General features: G+C 46.3%; 1 protein-coding gene across 3 annotated transcripts in view; it reads right to left on the reverse strand.

Annotated features, from left to right (window-relative positions):
• Nucleotides 1-3,601: 3,601 nt before the first annotated feature.
• Nucleotides 3,602-23,789, reverse strand: part of CGREF1 (cell growth regulator with EF-hand domain 1) — a 64,757-nt gene continuing 44,569 nt past the window's right edge. For all 3 annotated transcript variants that reach the window (XM_063441851.1, XM_063441852.1, XM_063441850.1), the window contains exons 4-6: nt 8,026-8,096; nt 4,995-5,119; nt 3,602-4,627 (exon numbers count right to left, since the gene is read on the reverse strand). In XM_063441851.1, coding sequence (XP_063297921.1) covers nt 4,193-4,627; nt 4,995-5,119; nt 8,026-8,096 — 631 coding nt within the window. In that variant the 3' untranslated portion in view covers nt 3,602-4,192. The remainder of the gene's footprint in view (nt 4,628-4,994; nt 5,120-8,025; nt 8,097-23,789) is intronic.

Consider the following 23,789-nt stretch of genomic DNA (forward strand, 5'->3'; position numbering starts at 1 on the left):
GACCACTTCTGCCCATTGGAGTGGTCCTTGTGCCAACTCCCACCACCCTTAATCCTGCAAGTGTAATTATTGCAGTTTTTACCTTGCAGGATTAAGTCCTCCTCTAGTGGAGGTGTGAGGACCTCCAAAATCCCCATAGGAAAGCATTGAATGATGCTTTCTCACGGGGAGGTCTAATGCACGTGCGCGGCCATTGCCGCGCATGCGCATTAGGTCTCCCCCACCGACGTCAGCTGCTCCATTCCTGCCATATTTACAAACCTGAACTCCCTATATTCCTGCTGAACATCCAACTTGCTTAAATACTGGATTTTAATTTACTTTGTGGCTCTCTATTTAATCCTACATCGAATTTACTCCAAACTCTAATTGCATCTATCAAACAGGACCTGTTACTACAATATGACCTCTTATCCAAAGAGACTGAACATCTACAACCCTATTTAAGTATTCCTTATATTTCTGTCTAATTCTGTTTAGTTGTATCTTTATATCCTGTTCTGGGGCATATTGCATAAATCCTGTTTCCTATTATCCCTGCTCACTTTAAAAAAAAAAACACAAAAAAGTCCCCCCTCCCGAGCTCCCACCCGTGCCCCCACGACTTATCGGCGGGTGGGGGCCCTACAGTAAAATAAGGGGGGGACCTAATGTCCTCCCCCCCGGCCCCCACCCCTGAGCGGCACGTGGGGGCCCTAAATTAAAATAAGGGGGGGACCTAATTCCCCCCCCCCGGCAGCCACCCCTGAGCGGCGGGTGGGGGCCCTAAATTAGAATAAGGGGTGGGGACCTAATGTCCTCCCCAGGGCAGGACTGGGGACACGAAGCAGCCCTGGAAAAAAATCTATGGCAGCCCCATAAGTCATTGTGCTTTGTAGTGTGTGTTATATAAGCACATATAACACACACTACATAGCATATATACACACACACACACACACACATATCTATATATACACACCGTTTTATATATATATATATATATATATATTATTGGAATATTTATTTTTCAATTCAAAATATTAGTCCTTTTGGGGTAATTCAATTATACAGTAAAGCATACTCACATGCAGACACAGACAATCTTACTGATGCACACAAATAGACTCATTGACAGACAATCTCAATGACACACACAGACAAGGTTACTGGTACACACACAAATTTAGTACAGACATACTCTGATACACACACAAGCTTACTACAGACAAGCTCACTGCACACACATGCTCACCACAGACAGGAGCAGACACACCCATGCTCCCTACAGACAAGCTCACTGACACAAATACAAGATCACTCACTAGTAGGCACACACACAAACTCACTAGCAGGTGCACACACACAGAAGCTCACTCACTAGCAGATGCGCACACACACACACACACACACACAGAAGCTCACTCACTCACTAGCTGATGCACACACACAAAGACATCCACACACACAGAGGCAGACATCCACACACACTGAGGCAGACATCCACACACACAGAGACAGGAATGCAGACAGCCACACACACACACACACCAAAAGCCACACACAGGCAGACAGTCAAACACACACAGGCAGATAGCCACACACTCACACAGGCAGATAGTCATACACACACAGGCAGATGGCCACACACTCACACAAGCAGATAGTCATACACACACAGGCAGATAGCCACACACACACACACACAAACACACAGGCAGACAGTCATACATACACACAGAGGCAGACAGTCACACACACACAGACAGTGTCACATACACACACAGGCAGACAGTCATACATACACACAGAGGCAGACAGTCACACACACAGGCAGACAGTCACACACACACAGGCAGTCACACACAGACACACTGACCTGCTTCTTACCTCCACATTCCTTGGAGCTCCTGGAGGCTGGTTGTTGGGGAAGCAGGGACTCCTTCCTGCTTCTCATGCTGCATTAACCAGGCCCCCGCCGCACGCTAAGCCCCGCCCCACGCTTTTTTGTAATGATCAGGGGTGGGGGCCATGGGGGAGGACATTAGGTCCCCCCCTTATTAGTATTTAGGGCCCCCACCCACTGCTCAGGGGTGGGGGGCAGGAGGGAGGACATTAGGTCCCCCCTCCTTATTCTAATTTAGGGCCCCCACTCACCACTCAGGGGTGGGGGCCAGGGGGGAGGAAATTAGGTCCCCCTTATTAGTATTTAGGGCCCCCACCCACCACTCAGGGGTGAGGGCCGGGGGGAGGACAATAGGTCCCCCCATCATTTTACTTTTGGGGCCCCACCCGCCACTCAGGGGTGGGGGCCGTGGGGGAGGACATTAGGTCACCCCTTATTCTAATTTAGGGCCCCCACCCAGGGTGGGGGCCAGGGGGGAGGAAATTAGGTCCCCCCTAATTATTTTTTAGGGCCCCCACCCACCGCTAAGGGGTGGGAGCCAGGGGGGAGGACATTAGGTTCCCCCTTATTATAATTTAGGGCCCCCACCCACCGCTGCTTTGTCCCCTCAATCTCCCATCAGCCCTTGCTATTGTTTGACCCCACCCTTCCTTGTACTATAGTGCACTTTTAACATTGAAAATAGACCGGCCGCACAGCCTAATTCTCTGGAACTGTTTTGGGCATGAAGGCCATGCTTGCGGTCGGTCAAAAGAGACTTCTAGGAATTTCCTGAACCCCTGCTCTGATCTGGGTGATTTTTTGATATGATGTTCACCCAGATCAGGGCTATATGGGGATATGTTATGTGTTGGGGTGTTTTCTGTAGTTTGGGGAAAATGTTTGTTTTTCTGCCTGTGGGTAATTAGGTTATTCTATTAGCTACTTTAATTATATCACAGGCAGAGGGGATGGATTGTTTGCTGTACATGGGAGTGTCACAGACTGCCTATTTGTTCTTATTGGTATGTACAGTTGGGAATGCAGTGTTCCATCAGGTCCAGGGGGTGTGCCTCATGAAGTTTCGGCTCATGTTTGGGGGATTGGAGAACTACCTACACTCTGGGGATTGCTATAATCACTATACTCCCCAGAGTATCATCACTGAGCTCTTGTAAGAGCTTGTTCCTGTTCCTGCTCTCTGTATTAAGAGAGGTCTGCCTACTGGAAGCTGGATCCTGGTCTTGGGTCCAGAGTGGGTGGAAGACAGCGAGAACCCAACCAAACTGCGGCGGTTCATCGGGTCTGCAGTGGTTATGGTGTCTATTGGAGTGCTTGGAGCCCTCGTGAAGCAACGGTGGTACCCAGTCGGGGTGCCAGGCAATCCGTTACACAGGTGATTAACAATAATTTTTCTCTATTGATTTTGTTAAATATAGATTTATATAGCATATAAACAGATCATATACCGGCATGGGAAAGGGTTGGGCTGAAAGGACAATACATGTTAATCTACTGTACCTGCTAAAGGACAAGACTTAAACAACAACTGCAGAAATCCTGTGGGGTCCCTGGTGGCAGACAAGAAAGGACAAATGACCTAACATGATGACACTTGATACCAAGCCAGGGAACAGTCAACCTTGTTTCTGTTACAAGTACCAGACCTGTTATCTGTCAAATCTCATGGTTAGTGTGTATCATTAGAATATCAGTACAAAACAAAGCAATGCAGGATTAAACAAATCATAAAGCAGCTAGTTTTATTTGGCAAACACAAAAGACCTGAGATATGTCGGCCATCTGCAGTGGTTCTTAGGTAGAAAGAAGTGGTTAATTCAAGAAACATACACTATGCTCCCCATCTTACAGCAATTGCAGGAGTGATTGATTCGTCAATGTTTAGCATGATAAATACCCCATAGTGGACATTATCTGTTTTCTATTTAATGTGTGGAACTGACATTACTGACCAGCCGAACAATCAAAGCTCACTTCTTAATCACTTGTTAAATTAAATAATGATTTGCAGTAACATATTTATTTCCTTTTTGCTCCCCACACTGCAGTTTTCTCATATTCTACCGGAACGGGATACTGAAAGCATTAGAAAGAACGAATTGTGTTTTTATGTCCGAAAGAACTGATCACCCCCTGCCCTGAGGGGAAAGCAGGTCACAGGCCGCAGTGCTCTCCACCTTAGTAGGTAGAGACGCCACTTGAAGTCACCCACCAATGTCACCATGAAAGAAGCTGTTAGTCCTCCTGCATCTGCTCCTTCATTAATCCAACATGCATAAGGCAGCAGAATGGGTCAGTATATTCTGGCTACATCTCATCTCCCACCACTGCCTCCAGCACTTCATGTTCTTCCAGTTCTACATTCTCTTGCATTGTCTCCTCAGTCAATTCTTTAATGTCTCCAACTTCAGGTTCATCAAAGCTCTTCCTGTCTGAGTCTTCAGGCTCATCTATTATTACTGTATTATTACTATCATGTGCTTCACCATCCACAACTGTCATCTGTATGTGGTCCACTTCTTTCTCCTTGTCTATAGTCGCAATCTCCAGATGCTGAGGGTTGTCCTCCGTCTGTGCTGCTTGAGGTAGGGGGATGGCAACATGAAATGTATCAGTTGATTGGTCTTCCTCAGTAATAGGTTCAGTGACATTCACTGGGGCCATCAGTAGCTCAGGGGCACTCAGTAGCCCATCTCTGTTTAGATCTTGTTTATCTAAGACTTCATCGACCAGACGGATGATCTGTGGTATGAAGCAAGGATGAAAAAAATAATTTTTGTTTTGATTTTTTATCCTAACTTGTTCACCCCTTTATTTATACTCTCCAGTTTGTACATCCATCTATCTCTCCTCTCCAGCATCTTCACCCTCTCTGTCTCTTCTCTCCAGCTTGTTCACCTCTCTATCTCACCCCGCCAGCTTGTCCATTCCTCTGTCTCTCATCTCCAGCTTTTTCACAATCTCTATCTCTCCTCTCATGCTTCTTAATTTTTTTCCATCTCTCCCCTCCAGCTTGTCCAACCCTCTGTCATATTCTCTAAATTCTTTTTCACCACTCACAAACTGTCCCCTCATTCATAAAGCTCCATCAACCCAACAGGATAATTACATTTATAGGAGGTGGCTGTTCTTGCATTCTTTGTGACAGGGTCCCATTCAAAAGTTGCATGAGCTCCAGGCCATCAAGTTCTCCACTTTTGTCAAAATCATGAAGCAGAAAGAGATGGAGAATTGCTGGAAAGAACACCAAGAGATAGAGACCATTAAACAAGCCCAGACTCCATTTTTAATTCACTATCCCTGTCCTCAGTTATGTATAGAACACTGTATGTTCACAGGATCTGGCTAGCTATTCAGATTGCTACCAGTTTGCCAGCCTCTCCTCCACCCTGTTCTTTTTACTGCCTTTTTTCATTCTTGAATCATATCTTCTAGACATGATTCCATTCGCCCACACTCTCCTTATGATTCCAATCGTCTGCACTCGTCTCTCTCCTCATGATTCCATTCACCCAAACTTTCCTCATGATTCCATTCACCTGAGCTCTCCTCATTATTCCATTCGCGCCCAACCGCCTCATGATTCCATTCGCCTGCACTCTCCTCTCTCCTCATGATTCAATCTGCCAGCACTCTCCTCTCTATTCTTGATTGTATTTGACTGCAGTCTCATCTCTCCTCATGACTCCATTTGCCCACACTCTCCTCATGGTTCCATTTGCCCACACTCTCCCCATGATTCAATCTGCCAGCACTCTCCTCTCTATTCTTGATTCTATTTGACTGCAGTCTCATCTCTCCTCATGATTCCATTTGCCCACACTTTCCTCATGGTTCCATTTGCCCACACTCTCCTCATGATTCCATTTTCCCACACTCCTCATGATTCCTCATGATTCCATTCACCCGCACTCTCCTCTCTCCTCATGATTCTATTCGCCCGCACTCTCCTCTCTCCTCATGATTCCATTCCCCCACACTCTCCTCTCTTCATGATTTCATTTGCCCACACTCTCCTCTCTTTTATAATTCCATTCGACCAGACTCTCCTTTCTCTTCATGATGCTATTAGCCTGTATTCTCCTCTCTCCTCATGATTCTATTTGCCTGTATTTTCCTCTCTCCTCATGATTTCATTCGCCGCACTCTCCTCATGATTCCATTCGCCTGCACTCTCCTCTCTCCTCATGATTCAATCTGCCAGCACTCTCCTCTCTATTCTTGATTCTATTTGACTGCAGTCTCCTCTCTCCTCATGATTCCATTCGCCCACACTCTCCTCATGGTTACATTTGCCCGCACTGTCCTCTCTCCTCATGATTCCATTCACCCGCACTGTCCTCTTCATTTGCCCACACTCTCCTCATGAGTCCATTCGCACGCACTCTGCTCTCTCCTCATGATTCCATTCACCCGCACTGTCCTCTTTATTCCATTTGCCCACACTCTCCTCATGATTCCATTCGCCCACACTCTCCTCATGATTCCATTCGCCCACACTCTCCTCATGATTCCATTTGCTCGCACTTTCTTCTTGATTCCATTTGCCCACACTCTTCTCATGATTCTATTTGCCAGCATGCCCCTCTCTCCTCATGATTCCATTCCCCCACACTCTCCTCTCTTCATGATTTCATTCGCCTGCACTCTCCTCTCTCCTCATGATTCAATCTTCCAGCACTCTCCTCTCTATTCTTGATTCTATTTGACTGCAGTCTCCTCTCTCCTCATGATTCCATTCGCCCACACCCTCCTCATGGTTCCATTTGCCCGCACTGTCCTCTCTCCTCATGATTCTATTCACCCGCACTGTCCTCTTCATTCGCCCACACTCTCCTCGTGATTCCATTCGCCCGCACTCTGCTCTCTCCTCATGATTCCATTCACCCGCACTGTCCTCTTTATTCCATTTTCCCACACTCTCCTCATGATTCCATTCGCCCACACTCTCCTCATGATTCCATTCGCCCGCACTCTCCTCATGATTCCATTTGCTTGCACTTTCTTCTTGATTCCATTTGCCCACACTCTTCTCATGATTCTATTTGCCAGCATGCCCCTCTCTCTTCATGATTCCATTCCCCCACACTCTCCTCTCTTCGTGATTTCATTTGCCCACACTCTCCTCTCTTTTATAATTCCATTCGACCAGACTCTCCTCTCTCTTCATGATGCTATTTGCCTGTACTCTCCTCTCTCCTCATGATTTCATTCGCCCGCACTCTCCTCATGATTCCATTTGCCCGCACTCTCCTCTCTCCTCAGGATTCCATTTACTCAAACTCTCCTCATGATTCCATTCACTCACACTCTCCTTTCTCCTCATAATTCCATTTGTCCAGACCTTATTTTTCTCCTTATGATTCCATTCCCCTTCACCCTCCATATGATTCCATGTGCCCACACTCTACTCTCTCCTCATAATTCAATTTGCCCACACTCTCTTCTCTCCACCTAATTCGATATCTGGTGGACTCATCCGTCCATGGTCAGTTGCAGTATGGAACTTATACCAAGTACTTTTTATTTATTATGCTACCCTGCTCAACTGTTTATTATCTTGTGTCACAACAATGCCTAATGCTACCTTTTGAGGTCCTACGTAATGCGGGTCCACTCTTTACTCCATTACTGACATGACCGGAAACATATATTCTAAGTATCTGCTGTGCATTCTGGTGTCAATAGTGGTGTAAAGCTTGTGTTAAGTCACTCTCATACCTTTTAGTGCAAATGATAAAGAGATCCAATCGATTTTCACCTTTGGGTATTTAAACATGTTTTACCTGCAGCCAGGTGCCTTGTTGTGTTTATTGCTGAGTCAGTAGTCCGTTCCTCTACAGTTCTGATATGTGGTTTGACCTTTGCTTAGTTACAGTATATGCTTATCTTGATATCTGTCTTGTTTATTTCATTTATCATGTTTTCTCTTGCCCTTGGCTTATTAATCTTATTAATCTATATTAGTAATCCCCTCTTTCTTGAGATGCATGACCAAATTTAACTGTAGACAATTAATTAATTAATTAATTAAGGTGGAACTTAACTTAGGGATCTTTAACTCTCTAGAAATTACAACTGGCTTTGGCTTTGATTCATTAAATATAATTAAAGTGGGTAATTCATAATTAATCACTCACCTTTCTCTCTCTTGAAACTGAAGGCATTTTTCTCCAATGGGTCTGCATGCTCCAGATATCCTTGTAAAAACCTGTTAAAAGGAAGATGAGATAAAGATGATCTTTTATGTTTCTCAAAATTAAATTATGTTTAGGACATTGAGTTTCCAGCAAGAAATGGATTAAAGAATTAACATATTGAAATAGGCATGTAGTATGTGTCTATCTGGGTTGGGTCTAGAATCCAATCTCGGGAAGCGAGGGGGGGGAGGCAGCCATGGAGAACGCACTTCACACCTAGAGGTCCTTACTCATAGGAATAATTACTTACTCATAAATAATTAACAGACTAGATTTCAGAAAATAAACCAGGATTGGAATGTGCGTTGTATAATTAGTAACGAATGTGCCAGGACAGGGTTCTAATCAACCAGTAAAGATACTGATTTGCTTCTAACCGGTCTAGAAGTAATTCTAGCAACGGGCAGATCCAAAGCCCAAACTCAGGAGGGGCATTGCTAGATTCTGTAACAAATTCCACATACAGTGACAAATCCTTACACACAGATGATCTCTCTCTCTCTGTCTTTGGAACATGCATGGTTTCTCTCTCTGTCTGTCGGACACACATGGTCTCTCTCTCTCTGTCGGACACACATGGTCTCTCTGTCTGTCAGACACACATGGTCTCTCTGTCTGTCAGACACACATGGTCTCTCTCTGTCTGTCGGACACACATGGTCTCTCTCTCTCTCTGTCGGACACACATGGTCTCTCTCTCTCTCTGTCTGTCGGACACACATGGTCTCTCTCTGTCTGTCAGACACACATGGTCTCTCTCTGTCTGTCGGACACACATGGTCTCTCTCTCTGTCGGACACACATGGTCTCTCTCTCTCTCTCTGTCTGTCAGACACACATGGTCTCTCTCTGTCTGTCAGACACACATGGTCTCTCTCTGTCTGTCGGACACACATGGTCTCTCTCTCTCTCTGTCGGACACACATGGTCTCTCTCTCTCTGTCTGTCAGACACACATGGTCTCTTTCTGTCTGTCAGACACACATGGTCTCTCTCTGTCTGTCGGACACACATGGTCTCTCTCTCTCTCTGTCGGACACACATGGTCTCTCTCTCTCTCTGTCGGACACACATGGTCTCTCTCTCTCTCTGTCTGTCGGACACACATGGTCTCTCTGTCTGTCGGACACACATGGTCTCTCTTTCTGTCAGACACACATGGTCTCTCTCTGTCTGTCGGACACACATGGTCTCTCTCTCTCTCTCTGTCGGACACACATGGTCTCTCTGTCTGTCAGACACACATGGTCTTTGTCTGTCGGACACACATGGTCTCTCTCTCTCTGTCGGACACACACATGGTCTCTTCTCTCTCTGCCGGACACACATGGTCTCTCTCTCTCTCTGTCGGACACACATGGTCTCTCTCTCTCTCTGTCGGACACACATGGTCTCTCTCTCTCTCTGTCGGACACACATGGTCTCTTCTCTCTCTGTCGGACACACATGGTCTCTCTCTCTCTCTGTCAGACACACATGGTCTCTCTCTCTCTCTGTCGGAAACACACGGTCTCTCTCTCTCTTTGTCTTTGGAACATGCATGGTCTCTCTCTCTGTCTGTCAGACACACATGGTCTCTCTCTGTCTGTCAGACACACATGGTCTCTCTCTCTCTCTCTCTGTCGGACACACATGGTCTCTCTCTGTCTGTCAGACACACATGGTCTCTCTCTCTCTCTGTCGGACACACATGGTCTCTCTCTCTCTGTCTGTCGGACACACATGGTCTCTCTCTGTCTTTGGAACATGCATGGTCTCTCTCTCTGTCTTTGGAACATGCATGGTTTCTCTCTCTGTCTGTCAGACACACATGGTCTCTCTCTGTCTGTCGGAAACACATGGTCTCTCTCTCTTTCTGTCAGACACACATGGTCTCTCTCTCTGTCGGACACACATGGTCTCTCTCTCTGTCGGACACACATGGTCTCTCTCTCTCTCTGTCGGACACACATGGTCTCTCTCTCTCTCTGTCTTTGGAACATGCATGGTTTCTCTCTCTGTCTGTCAGACACACATGGTCTCTCTCTGTCTGTCGGAAACACATGGTGTCTCTGTCTCTTTCTGTCAGACACACATGGTCTCTCTCTCTGTCGGACACACATGGTCTCTCTCTCTCTCTGTCGGACACACATGGTCTCTCTCTCTCTCTCTGTCTGTCAGACACACATGGTCTCTCTCTGTCTGTCAGACACACATGGTCTCTCTCTCTCTCTGTCTGTCGGACACACATGGTCTCTCTGTCTGTCGGACACACATGGTCTCTCTTTCTGTCAGACACACATGGTCTCTCTCTGTCTGTCGGACACACATGGTCTCTCTCTCTCTCTCTGTCGGACACACATGGTCTCTCTGTCTGTCAGACACACATGGTCTTTGTCTGTCGGACACACATGGTCTCTCTCTCTCTGTCGGACACACACATGGTCTCTTCTCTCTCTGCCGGACACACATGGTCTCTCTCTCTCTCTGTCGGACACACATGGTCTCTCTCTCTCTCTGTCGGACACACATGGTCTCTCTCTCTCTCTGTCGGACACACATGGTCTCTTCTCTCTCTGTCGGACACACATGGTCTCTCTCTCTCTCTGTCAGACACACATGGTCTCTCTCTCTCTCTGTCGGAAACACACGGTCTCTCTCTCTCTTTGTCTTTGGAACATGCATGGTCTCTCTCTCTGTCTGTCAGACACACATGGTCTCTCTCTGTCTGTCAGACACACATGGTCTCTCTCTCTCTCTCTCTGTCGGACACACATGGTCTCTCTCTGTCTGTCAGACACACATGGTCTCTCTCTCTCTCTGTCGGACACACATGGTCTCTCTCTCTCTGTCTGTCGGACACACATGGTCTCTCTCTGTCTTTGGAACATGCATGGTCTCTCTCTCTGTCTTTGGAACATGCATGGTTTCTCTCTCTGTCTGTCAGACACACATGGTCTCTCTCTGTCTGTCGGAAACACATGGTCTCTCTCTCTTTCTGTCGGACAGACATGGTCTCTCTCTCTCTGTCAGACACACATGGTCTCTCTCTCTGTCGGACACACATGGTCTCTCTCTCTCTCTGTCGGACACACATGGTCTCTCTCTCTCTCTGTCTTTGGAACATGCATGGTTTCTCTCTCTGTCTGTCAGACACACATGGTCTCTCTCTGTCTGTCGGAAACACATGGTGTCTCTGTCTCTTTCTGTCAGACACACATGGTCTCTCTCTCTGTCGGACACACATGGTCTCTCTCTCTCTCTGTCGGACACACATGGTCTCTCTCTCTCTCTGTCTTTGGAACATGCATGGTCTCTCTCTGTCTTTGGAACATGCATGGTCTCTCTCTCTGTCTGTCAGACACACATGGTCTTTCTCTGTCTGTCATACACACATGGTCTCTCTCTCTGTCGGACACACATGGTCTCTCTCTCTGTCGGACACACATGGTCTCTCTGTCTGTCAGACACACATGGTCTCTCTCTCTCTCTGTCGGACACACATGGTCTCTCTCTCTCTCTGTGTCGGACACACATGGTCTCTCTCTCTGTCAGACACAAATGGTCTCTCTCTTTGTCGGACACACATGGTCTCTCTCTCTGTCAGACACAAATGGTCTCTCTCTCTCTATCGGACACACATTTATTCATTTTAGCCGTCATAGCTAGTTATTGGTCGGGGTGACATGGTGGGAGGTTTGGATTTGGGGCCAGTTGATACTACGGACTTTATGTAGGGCCAGCAATCCCTCTCCCTCCACCAAGTGTCCCCTTTGACTTAGCTTTTCCCTCTAGGCAGCAAAATTGTATCCTATTTTTCATGTGTATAGGAGGAAAGTATTATCTTATGAGACTAATTTAATGAAGGGAAGTGGCAAGATTGTATCAATAGCCTTACAGCATGTAATTAAGGCATGTGGGACCCCCCTTTACTGTGGGACGTTTTGCTACATGTTTCTATTGGCTACTATTCACCACTATCCAATTCTATTTTATCTATCTCAAATGAATCATTTGTATTATAGCCTAGTAGGGTTCCATAGTAGGCGTAACCTAAGCACATAGGATTGAAGTGCATGAGTGTGTGCAGCTGTAGACTTATCCCCACTATTTATTTAGGGTGAGAGTATACAGCACACACTAGTTACTCCTACTATTTAAAGCTACGGCATCAATGTCCAGGATATGAGTAATTCCCCTATGGTGTTATTGGTTCTATAAAGTGACTACACCATTGGGATTTCTATCCTATACAATAGTTATTTTACGATTTATTTGCCTGTCTGCACTTTTCATCATTTCTTTGTTTATGTCACAAGACTTACAGCTATAAGCATGGGTATTTTTATATATAGTGACTAATAAAAGTTATGTTTTAACACATAGCTTTGTAAGGGACTTCCTACTTTTGGACCCCCTTTGGGGGTTGTTCTATATATAACTGCTAAATTCCATGAATTCCTTTTTTTATTTTTGATATTCTAATTTCATTAGATGGCCTCTTATCGTGCATTTGTACGCACACCATATTGTGGATATCAAGATTTCTTTACTCTCATTTTCTTTAAAAATAAAAGCTCAGTTAAAGGACCACTACGGGCACCCAAACCACTTCAGCTCAATGAAGTGGTCTGGGTGCCAGGTCCAACTAGTTTTAACCCTGCATGTTTACACTGCAGGGTTAATCCAGCCTCTAGTGGATGTCTCTCTGACAGCCACTAGAGTCCGCTTCCGCGATTTATATGGAGTAAATCGCACTTATTTGACGCTGGACGTCCTCACGGAGTCCAGCGTCAAAAAAGATCCCCGTAAAAAGCATTGAGCAATGCTATGGGCGGGTTTGAATGCACGCGCCTCTGGCCGCGTATGCGCATTTGGCTCCACTCTGGGGCTGACGTCGATGGAGGAGGAGAGGTCACCAATGCCGAGGGAACCGGTGCTGGATTAAGGTGGGCAAATAAATGGTTAGTCACCTAAATGGTGAATACATATTTGCACTCCCTTATCTGCTAAACAGCTATTTTGCAAGTTTTATTAAAAACACCTAATCTAGGCAAAAAATAATGGGGGTTTAGTTACATTATATGATCATACATTGCATAAGCCTGCCACAACGTCAATGTACCCCATCTTTGGCAGGTCCTACTCTAACAGCCAACTGTCTACTAAATGAGCTACTCACTTGGGGAAATCCTTCCATCTCGAGTTCTCTGCAGTACAGGGCTAAATAAGGTCTAGCCAGCTCCTGGGTTTTGTACCCTTCCCTGTCACAGATGTCTCCTCTCAGGACCCTATTTAGCCCCACAAAAGTCACATCCCCGATCTGGGTGAACAACATATCCAAAAATCACCCAGATCGGTTCAGGGGTTCAGGAATTTCCTGGAAGTTTTATTTTTGCCCCACATGGTCCCATGCCCAAAACAGCTCCATACACTCGACAAAAAACACTGCTGGACAATTTAAGATGGCCGTCGCCACATAAATCTGTTCCAGTTAAAAGTCCAAGGGGCAGAAACAGTACTTTTGAACATGAGTTATCACAGGGCCCAGGGTAGGAGGCTGGCAAACAGGCCCCTCCAAAAACCGGGGGCGGGGCCGCCGAGCCGAGCCGACTGGCAGCCATGAGCTTTAGCTCCGGACCCAAGCACAAGATATAGACACAAAAAGCGGGCACAAACCGTCCCTAACAGGACATCCCTGCAGCCACAGGGTGGAGCATACACCCAGCTCCAGAAAGATACCCGCAAGGCATAGATCGCAGAGCCTGGACACATGCAGCAGTCAAGTGGGGCGGATGACGGAGCCCTGAGCCCAATACCGCACAAGCTGTGCTTTCCAGCGATGCGGCCCCGCTCCCCCCCTATGGTCGGTGGGGGTTATTCCGACCTCATGGTGATGGCCTCTGTGGCTGGTACCGAGCCGGTTGCCTACACTGGCAAAGGCTTCCCAAAGAACAGCCCGCCAGATGATCCGTACAGACAGACAGGTATACTGCCACAGAAGAGCCTATTCAACCTATCATTCCTGTAAGTTTTTTGTAATTGTCCTGTTTATAGTTAGATCCCCCCCTCTCATAATATTTTAAAGAGCTACGGAATCTGTTGGCGCTATATAAATGGCAATAATAATAATAATAATAATAATAAGAGGACCTGGACGACTGCCGACCGGCGGATGGATGCCTCGGGTGGCCTGCCCCCTGGAGCAATACAGGACCCCGCATCTGGGTTTGTGGGGTGCCCAGAGAAGGATGTCCCTGGCATAGTGAGTACTGTGGGACTGGGGTGCGCTGACTCCCTGGTATACCGGTAGCCGTGGGGATGGAAGCATGAGTGATGCTGGGGAGGTGCAGGAGACAGCCAGTGCATGGACTTTTTGGTGGGGGGTTCGGTGGACTGGTCTGGACTTTGAGTGCCCATAGCGTCACGGAGCGCCCCACTGGAGGGTCAGGTCTAGCCGGGGTGGACAGATGGAGGATTGGTATCCAAAGGGACCAACGACAACACACACAGGAATAGGTCCCCCACCTTTTTAGTGAGGGAAAGAAAAGGGAGGAAAGAAGGGGGTCATAGACATACTGTGCAGCAAAAGCATCCACATATAACTTCCCTACGCTGACATCGATCTCTTAATATTGTTTTAATATTTCATCTGCTCTATATTGATCTTTCTAGCATACTTACCTTTCGTCTTATTAGGCAATGTTATAATGCTACTAACTAAGACTTATCACAGACAAGCTTAATATGACCTTCTAAGGAGTTCCACTCTGATAATCAGCTTTGAATAATGAATACTTACATTTTTAGATTTCAGTTTAAATAAAAGCAAGTGTTTTATGTTACATTGCCCCGGTGAGCTCTAGTTTAATGTACTTTATTATTGCCTACTTACTTACAAACTGTATAATGCTTAACATTCACATAGACCTGCTTCGACTACTATTTGAGCTATATAGGTGCAAAAGTGCTGCATCAAAACTACTCTTATGACTCTTGATATGGTTTTAGTACAATGTACCAATGCTTCATATAATGCATACCTACATTTTTTTATAGTTCAGATTAATTACAAACAAGTAGTTGGGCTCTAGTTAAATGTCGCTTATTCTGGCTCACTTCATTGCACAATGTATAATGCTTGCATTGGCCTCTATATGGGCTGCATAGGAGCATATATGTTACGTTTTATTCCCAGGATCAAACTTAGCCTTATGACTCTTGATAGGGTCTTAGTACAACGCATTACTCACAGACTAAATTGAATAGATACGGATCATTGGATAAGTGTCGTAAAATACAGTTTTCCGCATCAATAACCGACATTATAGCTACACAGTTTTCCTTGATGCTTTTACATTCGCTTAGACCACTTATTGTCACGCTCTCGCTGCATGCTCCGTAATCTCAGCACGGGAAATAGATACCTGGACACACTTATCCAAACACGCTGAACCATGCTCTCACACTTCCCAAAAATGAGTCTTACGGCCTACAAAAAAGAACGCATGCTTGAGTAACGTATTTGCTCCCTTTTTATATATATAATGCGATGCTCCTACCTCTACATAGACGACCAGGCTACATAAGGTTAATAATAACCACACTAGGCACTGTGTGACTTATGTAAATGGCTCCGACCATGTATGCTTAGGTTAGTACCGCTGACTGTTAATATATTGTAAAACCATGTTTGGCCTCTGCTTAGGCTCATGTACATTTTTCATTATTTGCAATACTAAGCCTCTGCGCAGGCAAAGATGCACCGACAATTCTTATCTCGCCCACCGCCTGTAATCAAACTGCAAACTCAATTAAAAAAAACATTTAATACAAAAACCAGTGGCGAAGTTGCTTTCATCACAATCCTCATCCTCTCGTGATAGATGGCCTCCTGCGCCTGGTGGCCTAAACTCTTTCAGGGGAGCCTGGAAGGTCGAGGCGTTATCACAGTCGGCTAAGGACCTCCTCTGGAACTCCTGGGCCCCTGGGACTAGAATATTCTATTTGTCAGCATTGGTGCCTGGTACAGGATACAGATCCCTTTACGGATCCTGGGACCAGCGTGCTGAATTTTCTGTCACGCCTGTTTGATCTGGGACGCTCGTATTGTTCAGTTTATGTAGCTATATCGGCAATTTCTGCGGCTCACGTACCGCTAAGAGGTTTTCCCATCAGTCCGGACCCACTGGTTTGCAGGCTTCTCCGAGGAATGAGACTGTCACGACCTCCGAGACCTAAGTATTCCTCTCTCTGGGATGTACGCATGGTTTTTGTCATTCTTCCAGGATTGGACGGATTGTCAAGACCTTTCCCTTTGTCAACTTTCGGCTATATTTGCCCTCTTGCTATGCCTTATTTCTTTCAGACGTGTTTCAGACGTACGGCCTTCGATGTAACTATAAACTTAATTTTATTAATGACAGGAGGTGAATATTTCCCTCCCAGTTTTCACCCTACCCTAGTACCTTGTTTGTTTTATTTGACTACCTCTAGTTGATAGTCTGTTCTCCAGGACTATGTTTAGGTAGGTCAATTTTTTGCCTTCCTCAGGGAAGTCAGGGTGTGATTTTAGGGAATGTTGTACTGTCTGTAATTGATTATGGGTCTTCATGTTTTCACAGTACATTTCATTCACTAATCAGTGTATTCGACTCTGCTTATCTCGTTTCAGTTTAATGGTTCGTCTACAGATCCAAGTTCAAGACTTTCTTCGGGATAAATTTTTAGGATTTATCTACTGATCCATGTTCATTTCGAGTTTGGATGACAGTCATCAGCTGACTTTGTTTGAGTTCTTATGATTCTACTATTGAGTTATTTTGTTCATGTACTTTGTTTTGTCGCAGCTTGAAAGAGGAAGTAGTTGGTGGGGAGGGGCCTTTTATGGATTCCTTACTTTTTTGTGATTGTTTTTTCTCTCTATGTTAATGTGCTGCTGTGGAGTTCTAGTAAAGAGAGACCTAAGCAAATATTCACCTCCTGTCATTAATAAAATTAAGATTATAGTTACAATAAAGCTAGCATAATCTACAATTATCTCCAGGCAGAACAAACATATATTTTTACAGAACCCCAAAAGTACCCCAAAACACATAGTCTCCCATAAAGGTAAAAAGGGTTGGGGGACATAATGAATAAAAAGTTTTTTAAAAGCCTCCCTCCCCTCCTCCCCCCCATACACACACTGCCCCACAAACACTGCCCCCCATACACACACTACACACACTGCCCCACAAACACTGCCCCCATACACAGACTGTCCCACATACACACACTGCCCCACATACACTGCCCCCCCATACACACACTGCCCAACAAACACTGCCCCACAAACTCTGCCCCCCCCATACACACACTGCCCAACAAACACTGCCCCCATACACACACTACAGACACTCCCCCCATACACACACTGCCCCACAAACACTGTCCCACAAACACTGCCCCCCATACACACACTGCACCACAAACACTGCCCCCATACACACACTGCACCACAAACACTGTCCCACAAACACTGCCCCCCATACACACACTACACACACTGCCCCCATACACACACTGCACCACAAACACTGTCCCACAAACACTGCCCCCCATACACACACTACACACACTGCCCCCCATACACACACTGCACCACAAACACTGCCCCCATACACACACTGCACACCCATACACACACTACCCCATACACACACTACACACACTGCCCCCCATACACACACTGCCCCACAAACACTGCCCCCCATACACACACTGCCCCACAAACACTGTCCCACAAACACTGCCCCCCATACACACACTACACACACTGCCCCCATACACACACTGCACCACAAACACTGTCCCACAAACACTGCCCCCATACACACACTACACACACTGCCCCCCATACACACACTGCACCACAAACACTGCCCCCCATACACACACTGCACACCCATACACACACTACCCCCATACACACACTACACACACTGCCCCCCATACACACACTGCCCCACAAACACTGCCCCCCATACACACACTACCCCACAAACACTGTCCCACAAACACTGCCCCCCATACACACACAACACACGCTGCCCCATACACACACTGCACCACAAACACTGCCCCCATACACACACTACACACACTGCCCCACAAACACTGCCCCCATACACAGATTACACACCCATACACACTGCCCCCATACACACACTGCCCCAAATACACACACACTGCAACTCTCACACACACTGCACCGCTCACACACACAAACACACTGCAGCTCTCACACACACACTGCTCCACACATACACTGCCCCCTAACACACACACTGCAACCCTGACATACACTGCCGCCCTCACACACTCGCACACACACTTCACCGCTCACACACACACACTGCACCTTTCACACACACGTCACCCCTAATACATACCACTGCTCCTATGCCCTATATCCCAGAGACCTGTTTGACTACTTACTCTGGGATGGGATCCTGGCACTACGGGCGCCATAACTACTACACTGAGCTGTAGTGGTTATTGTGCCTGGATTATTTCTTTAAATAATCTACAAGTGCCCCTCCTGAGATCAGGCTCTGGTCCTCGCTGTCCTTGCCCAGGCAGATCACTCATATGAAAAGATAAAAAGATAAAATAAATAGAGAACAAAATAGTGTAATATAGTCTAATATAGTAAATAATAAAAATAATAAAAAGATGGTAATAAACTCACATATATTAGAGCTAGTATGAAGAGTGTACAGCGGTACAACCCCCGCTTATGGGATATGGGATAGACTTCCTCCGTCAACACTCAAACGACAAGAGTAAAAGGAGACAACCAAAAGTGCTCACTGGATAAAACAATGGTATATAAAATGTATATAAAATGGTACTTACAAGGGAGGAGCAGGCCAACTGCTCCTTCATGATAGCGTTAGTGGTATGATCCCCACCTAGGATTACTTGGAGTCCAGGATGATAAAATGCCAGATAAAAAGTAAAAACAATATAAAGTGTATAAAAAGATGATTGGAACAAGTAAAGTGACCAAAGAATCTTTAATATATTAAAATACACAATATAAAATATCCACAACGCGTTTCGCCTTTCACAGCTTCTTTAACCCATTAAGGACCAAACTTCTGGAATAAAAGGGAATCATGACATGTCATACATGTCGTGTGTCCTTAAGGGGTTAAAATGGATTAGGACATAGTACCTGGCAAGGTAGGTTTAAATAAGAGTACAAGTAATTAAAATTGACGCCAAAACTAAGGGCAGCCAATCAGAGTACAAGTGACAAACAAACATTTTAATACAATATCAATACAGATTTCAGTTGATATATATATAACAAATATGGTGCTATATAAACCTTTAGTAATGATTGGATTATAAAAACGAGGATTTTTTAGTAAAATATGTAGTAATGTATGCGGTCACGTGACTTCCGTGATAACCGCAATGGGTTTTGGGACGTGTCGTAAGTATGGACGCATTCAAGCGTCTATTACGGAGGAGCGATGTGACCTCGGCGTGTACAGAGCCGCAGCCGATGTCGGGAGAAGTGCGCTGATATACAGACGTCGGCTCGCACCCAGTTGCGGGCGACGTCAGAGAAGAGTGGGCAGGTACACAGACGTCGGCTCGCACTTAGTTGCGGCCGACGTCAGAGAAGAGTAGGACGTTGGCGCACACGAAGCTGGACAAATGGGTGTGTTCACATGAAGGAACGAGACGTCGATGCACACAAGGCTGTGGCCGACGTGGGAATATGGGAGTGTCGCAGGCACGCTAGAAAGACGTTGTTACGGACACTCCACAGACTCATTCTGGATTACCCTATGTTAAAGTACCGAAGATGGTTCCTTCGGTATTTCTATTACTTATACCCATTTACACAAACCCCTTGGATTACAAATTCGTGCATACGAACTCGGACCACCCGGCCCCTGGCGTGTGCCGCCACTTAACCCTGTTGACCTCGGAAACAACCGAACGTACGACCAACGGGAGGTTGTGGTTTGCGGTTAACCACAACCTTAATTGACTACCTCAGGGTGGCCTCATTCGTCGACTATTTTCACCGTATCCCAACTCCCGAACGAGGACCACCTACACCCCGGCGTGTGTCCGTAATTAGAACGCTGAGGCTGCGGTTAACCGCAGGCTAATCGGTCCTTTCAGGGCGGTCTACGTTCGGTTCCCGAAGGGTTGGGACAACCAGCCAGAGAGCGGTATTCGCGCAGCTTGCTATCCGTGTTTGGTTCCAGGAGTTTTGGAACCGATACCCGCTCGCCTATTCACGAGCAGAAAAGATGTCCACCATCTCGTGTTCGGGACAACGAGACACGAAAAGACATATCTCAGAGACTAGCCATACCGTTCGTGAGGTCTGAGCTCTATTCGTCTATCTGATGCGCTCAGACCCGAGCTATCTAACGAATGGTAGAATATAAGGGGTATTTCGTAAATTGTTATAAATATATATTTTATTCTGTTTTTACATGTTGGAAATGCACGTGGGATCCTGGGCACTTGGAGATAATTGAATTGCCATAACCGTTGGAATTATTATCTCCAAGTTGGGCGGGGACTATTTCAAACGATGCAGTGTATTGTCATTGGTCAACTGTATGTATTGTCCCTGTATCCCATCAGGTCCAAAGGGGGCTGTCCCTGGACCTGGGCTTTTGCATAAATAACGCTAACCCTGTGCCATTAAAGCCAGTTCGTGTTTGACCTTCAAATCGCAGCCTTGACTCGTTTTGTGGGAAGCATGGTATTCTAGCTATACTAGAGCTAGTGGGATTGCTTTGTATTCACAGGACTCTGGTGGTTTGCTGAACGGAACAGCACTTCTCTCTCTCCACACTCGGGAACCGGGACATCCAAGCAGTCCAGCCTTCAGCTAGCCTGGGGGTAACCGTAACAGACGTGTCGCCGGACATGGAGCCATGTTATAGGAGGAGGCAGTATAAACAATAGGAATAGGGAAGGGAAAGAACATATGTTGAAAAACAGTCACAAATAATAAAAAATAATAAAATGAACAGTATAAAAACATATATATAGGTAAGAATAAGGTGGTAAAATTATATGGAGACAGAATGATAATACATACATATAAAAGACCATGGGGTATAAGGGTCTTGAGCTTATACACCCATTCCATTTCTGTTCTACACAGTATGTTTTTAATGTCCCTGTCTCTCCATGGTATAGTACATTTTTCTATTCCTATGTATTTAAGCATTCTTGGGTCCTTATTGTGTTTCATAAAATGTTTGGATACTGAATGGTTTAAGTATAGAGTTGAGCTGACACCTGGATGTTCGGATTCGGCGGGTTCGGACGAACTTCGAAAAAAAGTCAGGGTTCGGGATCGAACTTGACCCCGTATCCGAACCCCATTGAAGTCAATGGGGACCCGAACTTTTGGGCACTAAAATGGCTCTAAAAAACTCTTGGAAAAGGGCTAGAGGGCTGCAAAAGGAAGTAAAATGGGGGTAAGAGTAGGACAAGTGCCCTGCAAACAAATGTGGATAGGGAAATCACTTAAAATAACATAAAATACATATAAATTAAAAATACAGCTGAGCCATAAAATAACACTAGATGGAATTTTTGATTTTAGCTTTGTAAGAACATAAATCAAAATCACAATGACTGTCAGGAGGATCACCAGAATTATCCATTTGAGAGAGGGTTGGAGTGCTCAACTCCTGATGCATGGAGAAAAGGCCAAAATATTGGGACATATAAAAAAAGAAACATTTGCTGGCATTTAGGGCCAGGGATCACGGGTGGGTAGGGGGGTACTTCCTCTTTCTCTCCAGTGTTTGGGAGATGGACAGCTTAACACTTCCTTGGGAGAGTGTGGAGATGCTTGGGGACGGTGGCGGACGTGGTGGCGTTGCTGCCACATCCTCTGTTTGCGGGGTGGCAGGTGCCACTGTCACTCCAGAGGTGGAGGAAGAGGCTGAGACAGCAGCAGAAGAGGAAGCAGGAGGAGACCTTTCTTGGTTTTTGAGGTGCTTACTCCACTGCAGCTCGTGCTTTGCATGTAGATGCCTGGTCATGCAGGTTGTGCTCAGGTTTAGCACATTTATGCCTCGCTTCAGGCTCTGATTGCACAGCGTGCAAACCATTCGTGTCTTGTCGTCAGCACATTGTCTGAAGAACTGCCACGCCAGGGAATTCCTTGGAGCTGGCTTGGTGTGCTCGGTCCCTGGGTGCGGTGGGCAGTAGCAGATGTCTAGGGGACGGCCGCTCCACTTTTGCACCCTGCTCTAGGAGGAGGAGGTGGATGTGGAGTAGGACGTTGAGAGGCGGTGACCGTGGCGGTATAGGTGGAAGCGGCGGTGGAGGCGAAGGAGGAAGCCAACACTGTTTTTTTATTTGTTTTTGCTTTTTTTTGTTTTTTATTGGGGTAGCCCCTAAAATATTGGGACATTTAAAAAAAAGAAACATTTGCGGCCTGCGGTGCATTTCTTGCTGTCCAATAACGCCATCAGGTTTTTAAAACTGTCCGTCTCCACTAGCCAGAATGACAGCATTTTAAAGGCCAGGAATTTTAAAATGCTGGCATTCAGGGCCAGGGATCGCAGGTGCTTACTCTTTCTCTCCAGTGTTTGGGAGATGGACAGCTGAACGCTTCCATGGGACAGTGTGGAGATGCTGGACAATTGTGTACCTGGCCTATGCTGGTGCAGGAACCCACCCTCCGAGTCACTTGTGAATGACTGGCCTGATATCCATGGATATGACCCCTCTTCCTCCTCCTCTTCCTCCTGTGCCACATCCTCTTCCATCATCGCCCAAAGCGTTTTTTCAAGGAGACATATAAGCAGGATAGTAAGGCTGAGAACGGCGTCATCAGCACTGGCCATGTTGATCGAGTACTCGAAACAGCGCAACATGGCACACAGGTCTCGCATGGAGGCCCACTCATTGGTGGTGAAGTGGTGCTGTTCCGCAGAGCGACTGACCCGTGCGTGCTGCATCTGAAACTCCACTATCGCCTGCTGCTGCTCGCACAGTCTCTCCAGCATGTGCAAGGTGGAGTTCCACCTTGTGGGCACGTCGCATATGAGGCGGTAAGCGGGAAGGCCGAAGTTATTCTGCAGCGCAGACAGGCGAGCAGCAGCAGGGTGAGAACGCCGAAAGCACGCACAGACGGCACGCACTTTCTGCAGCAGCTCTGATATATATGGGTAGTTGTGACGAAGTGCCCTTCGCCACTTGTGCCTGGAGAGGACTAATTACCATCCTCTTGCCGTATGACTATGGTCCCTGGGAGATTTTGCCAGTTAGAAACACCATTTGGATTTATTGGTGTTTTAAAAGATTGTTCTGGCCCTATAAATGGTACTGGCACAGTTCTGCAACTTCCAATAACTGTCATATAGTCAAACACTAACTGAACTAAGCTGTCATTTTGTTTTCCTCTGAGGAGGAGTTGTTTTGCTGCATGAGTGCTGTTGCTTGAGTGTGCGCATTAAACAGACCTGCTTGACCCTTTCTTGAAGCCGTGGCTCATGCTTGGGGGATGGGATAAGTCTGCAGTGCTGATGGTGTGCGTTGGAGTGCTTGGAGTCCTCAGCAAGCACTAGGAGCATTGATTGACGCAGGTACTCGGTTTGAGTGCCAGCGGGTCCGTCACATTTGGTGGCAGCGGTGGGATGGCATCCTAGTATGAGGAGAAGCAGCTCAGAGACACT

This window comes from Pelobates fuscus, chromosome 2 (genome assembly GCF_036172605.1).
Source record: "Pelobates fuscus isolate aPelFus1 chromosome 2, aPelFus1.pri, whole genome shotgun sequence".
Classification (NCBI taxonomy): domain Eukaryota; kingdom Metazoa; phylum Chordata; class Amphibia; order Anura; family Pelobatidae; genus Pelobates; species Pelobates fuscus.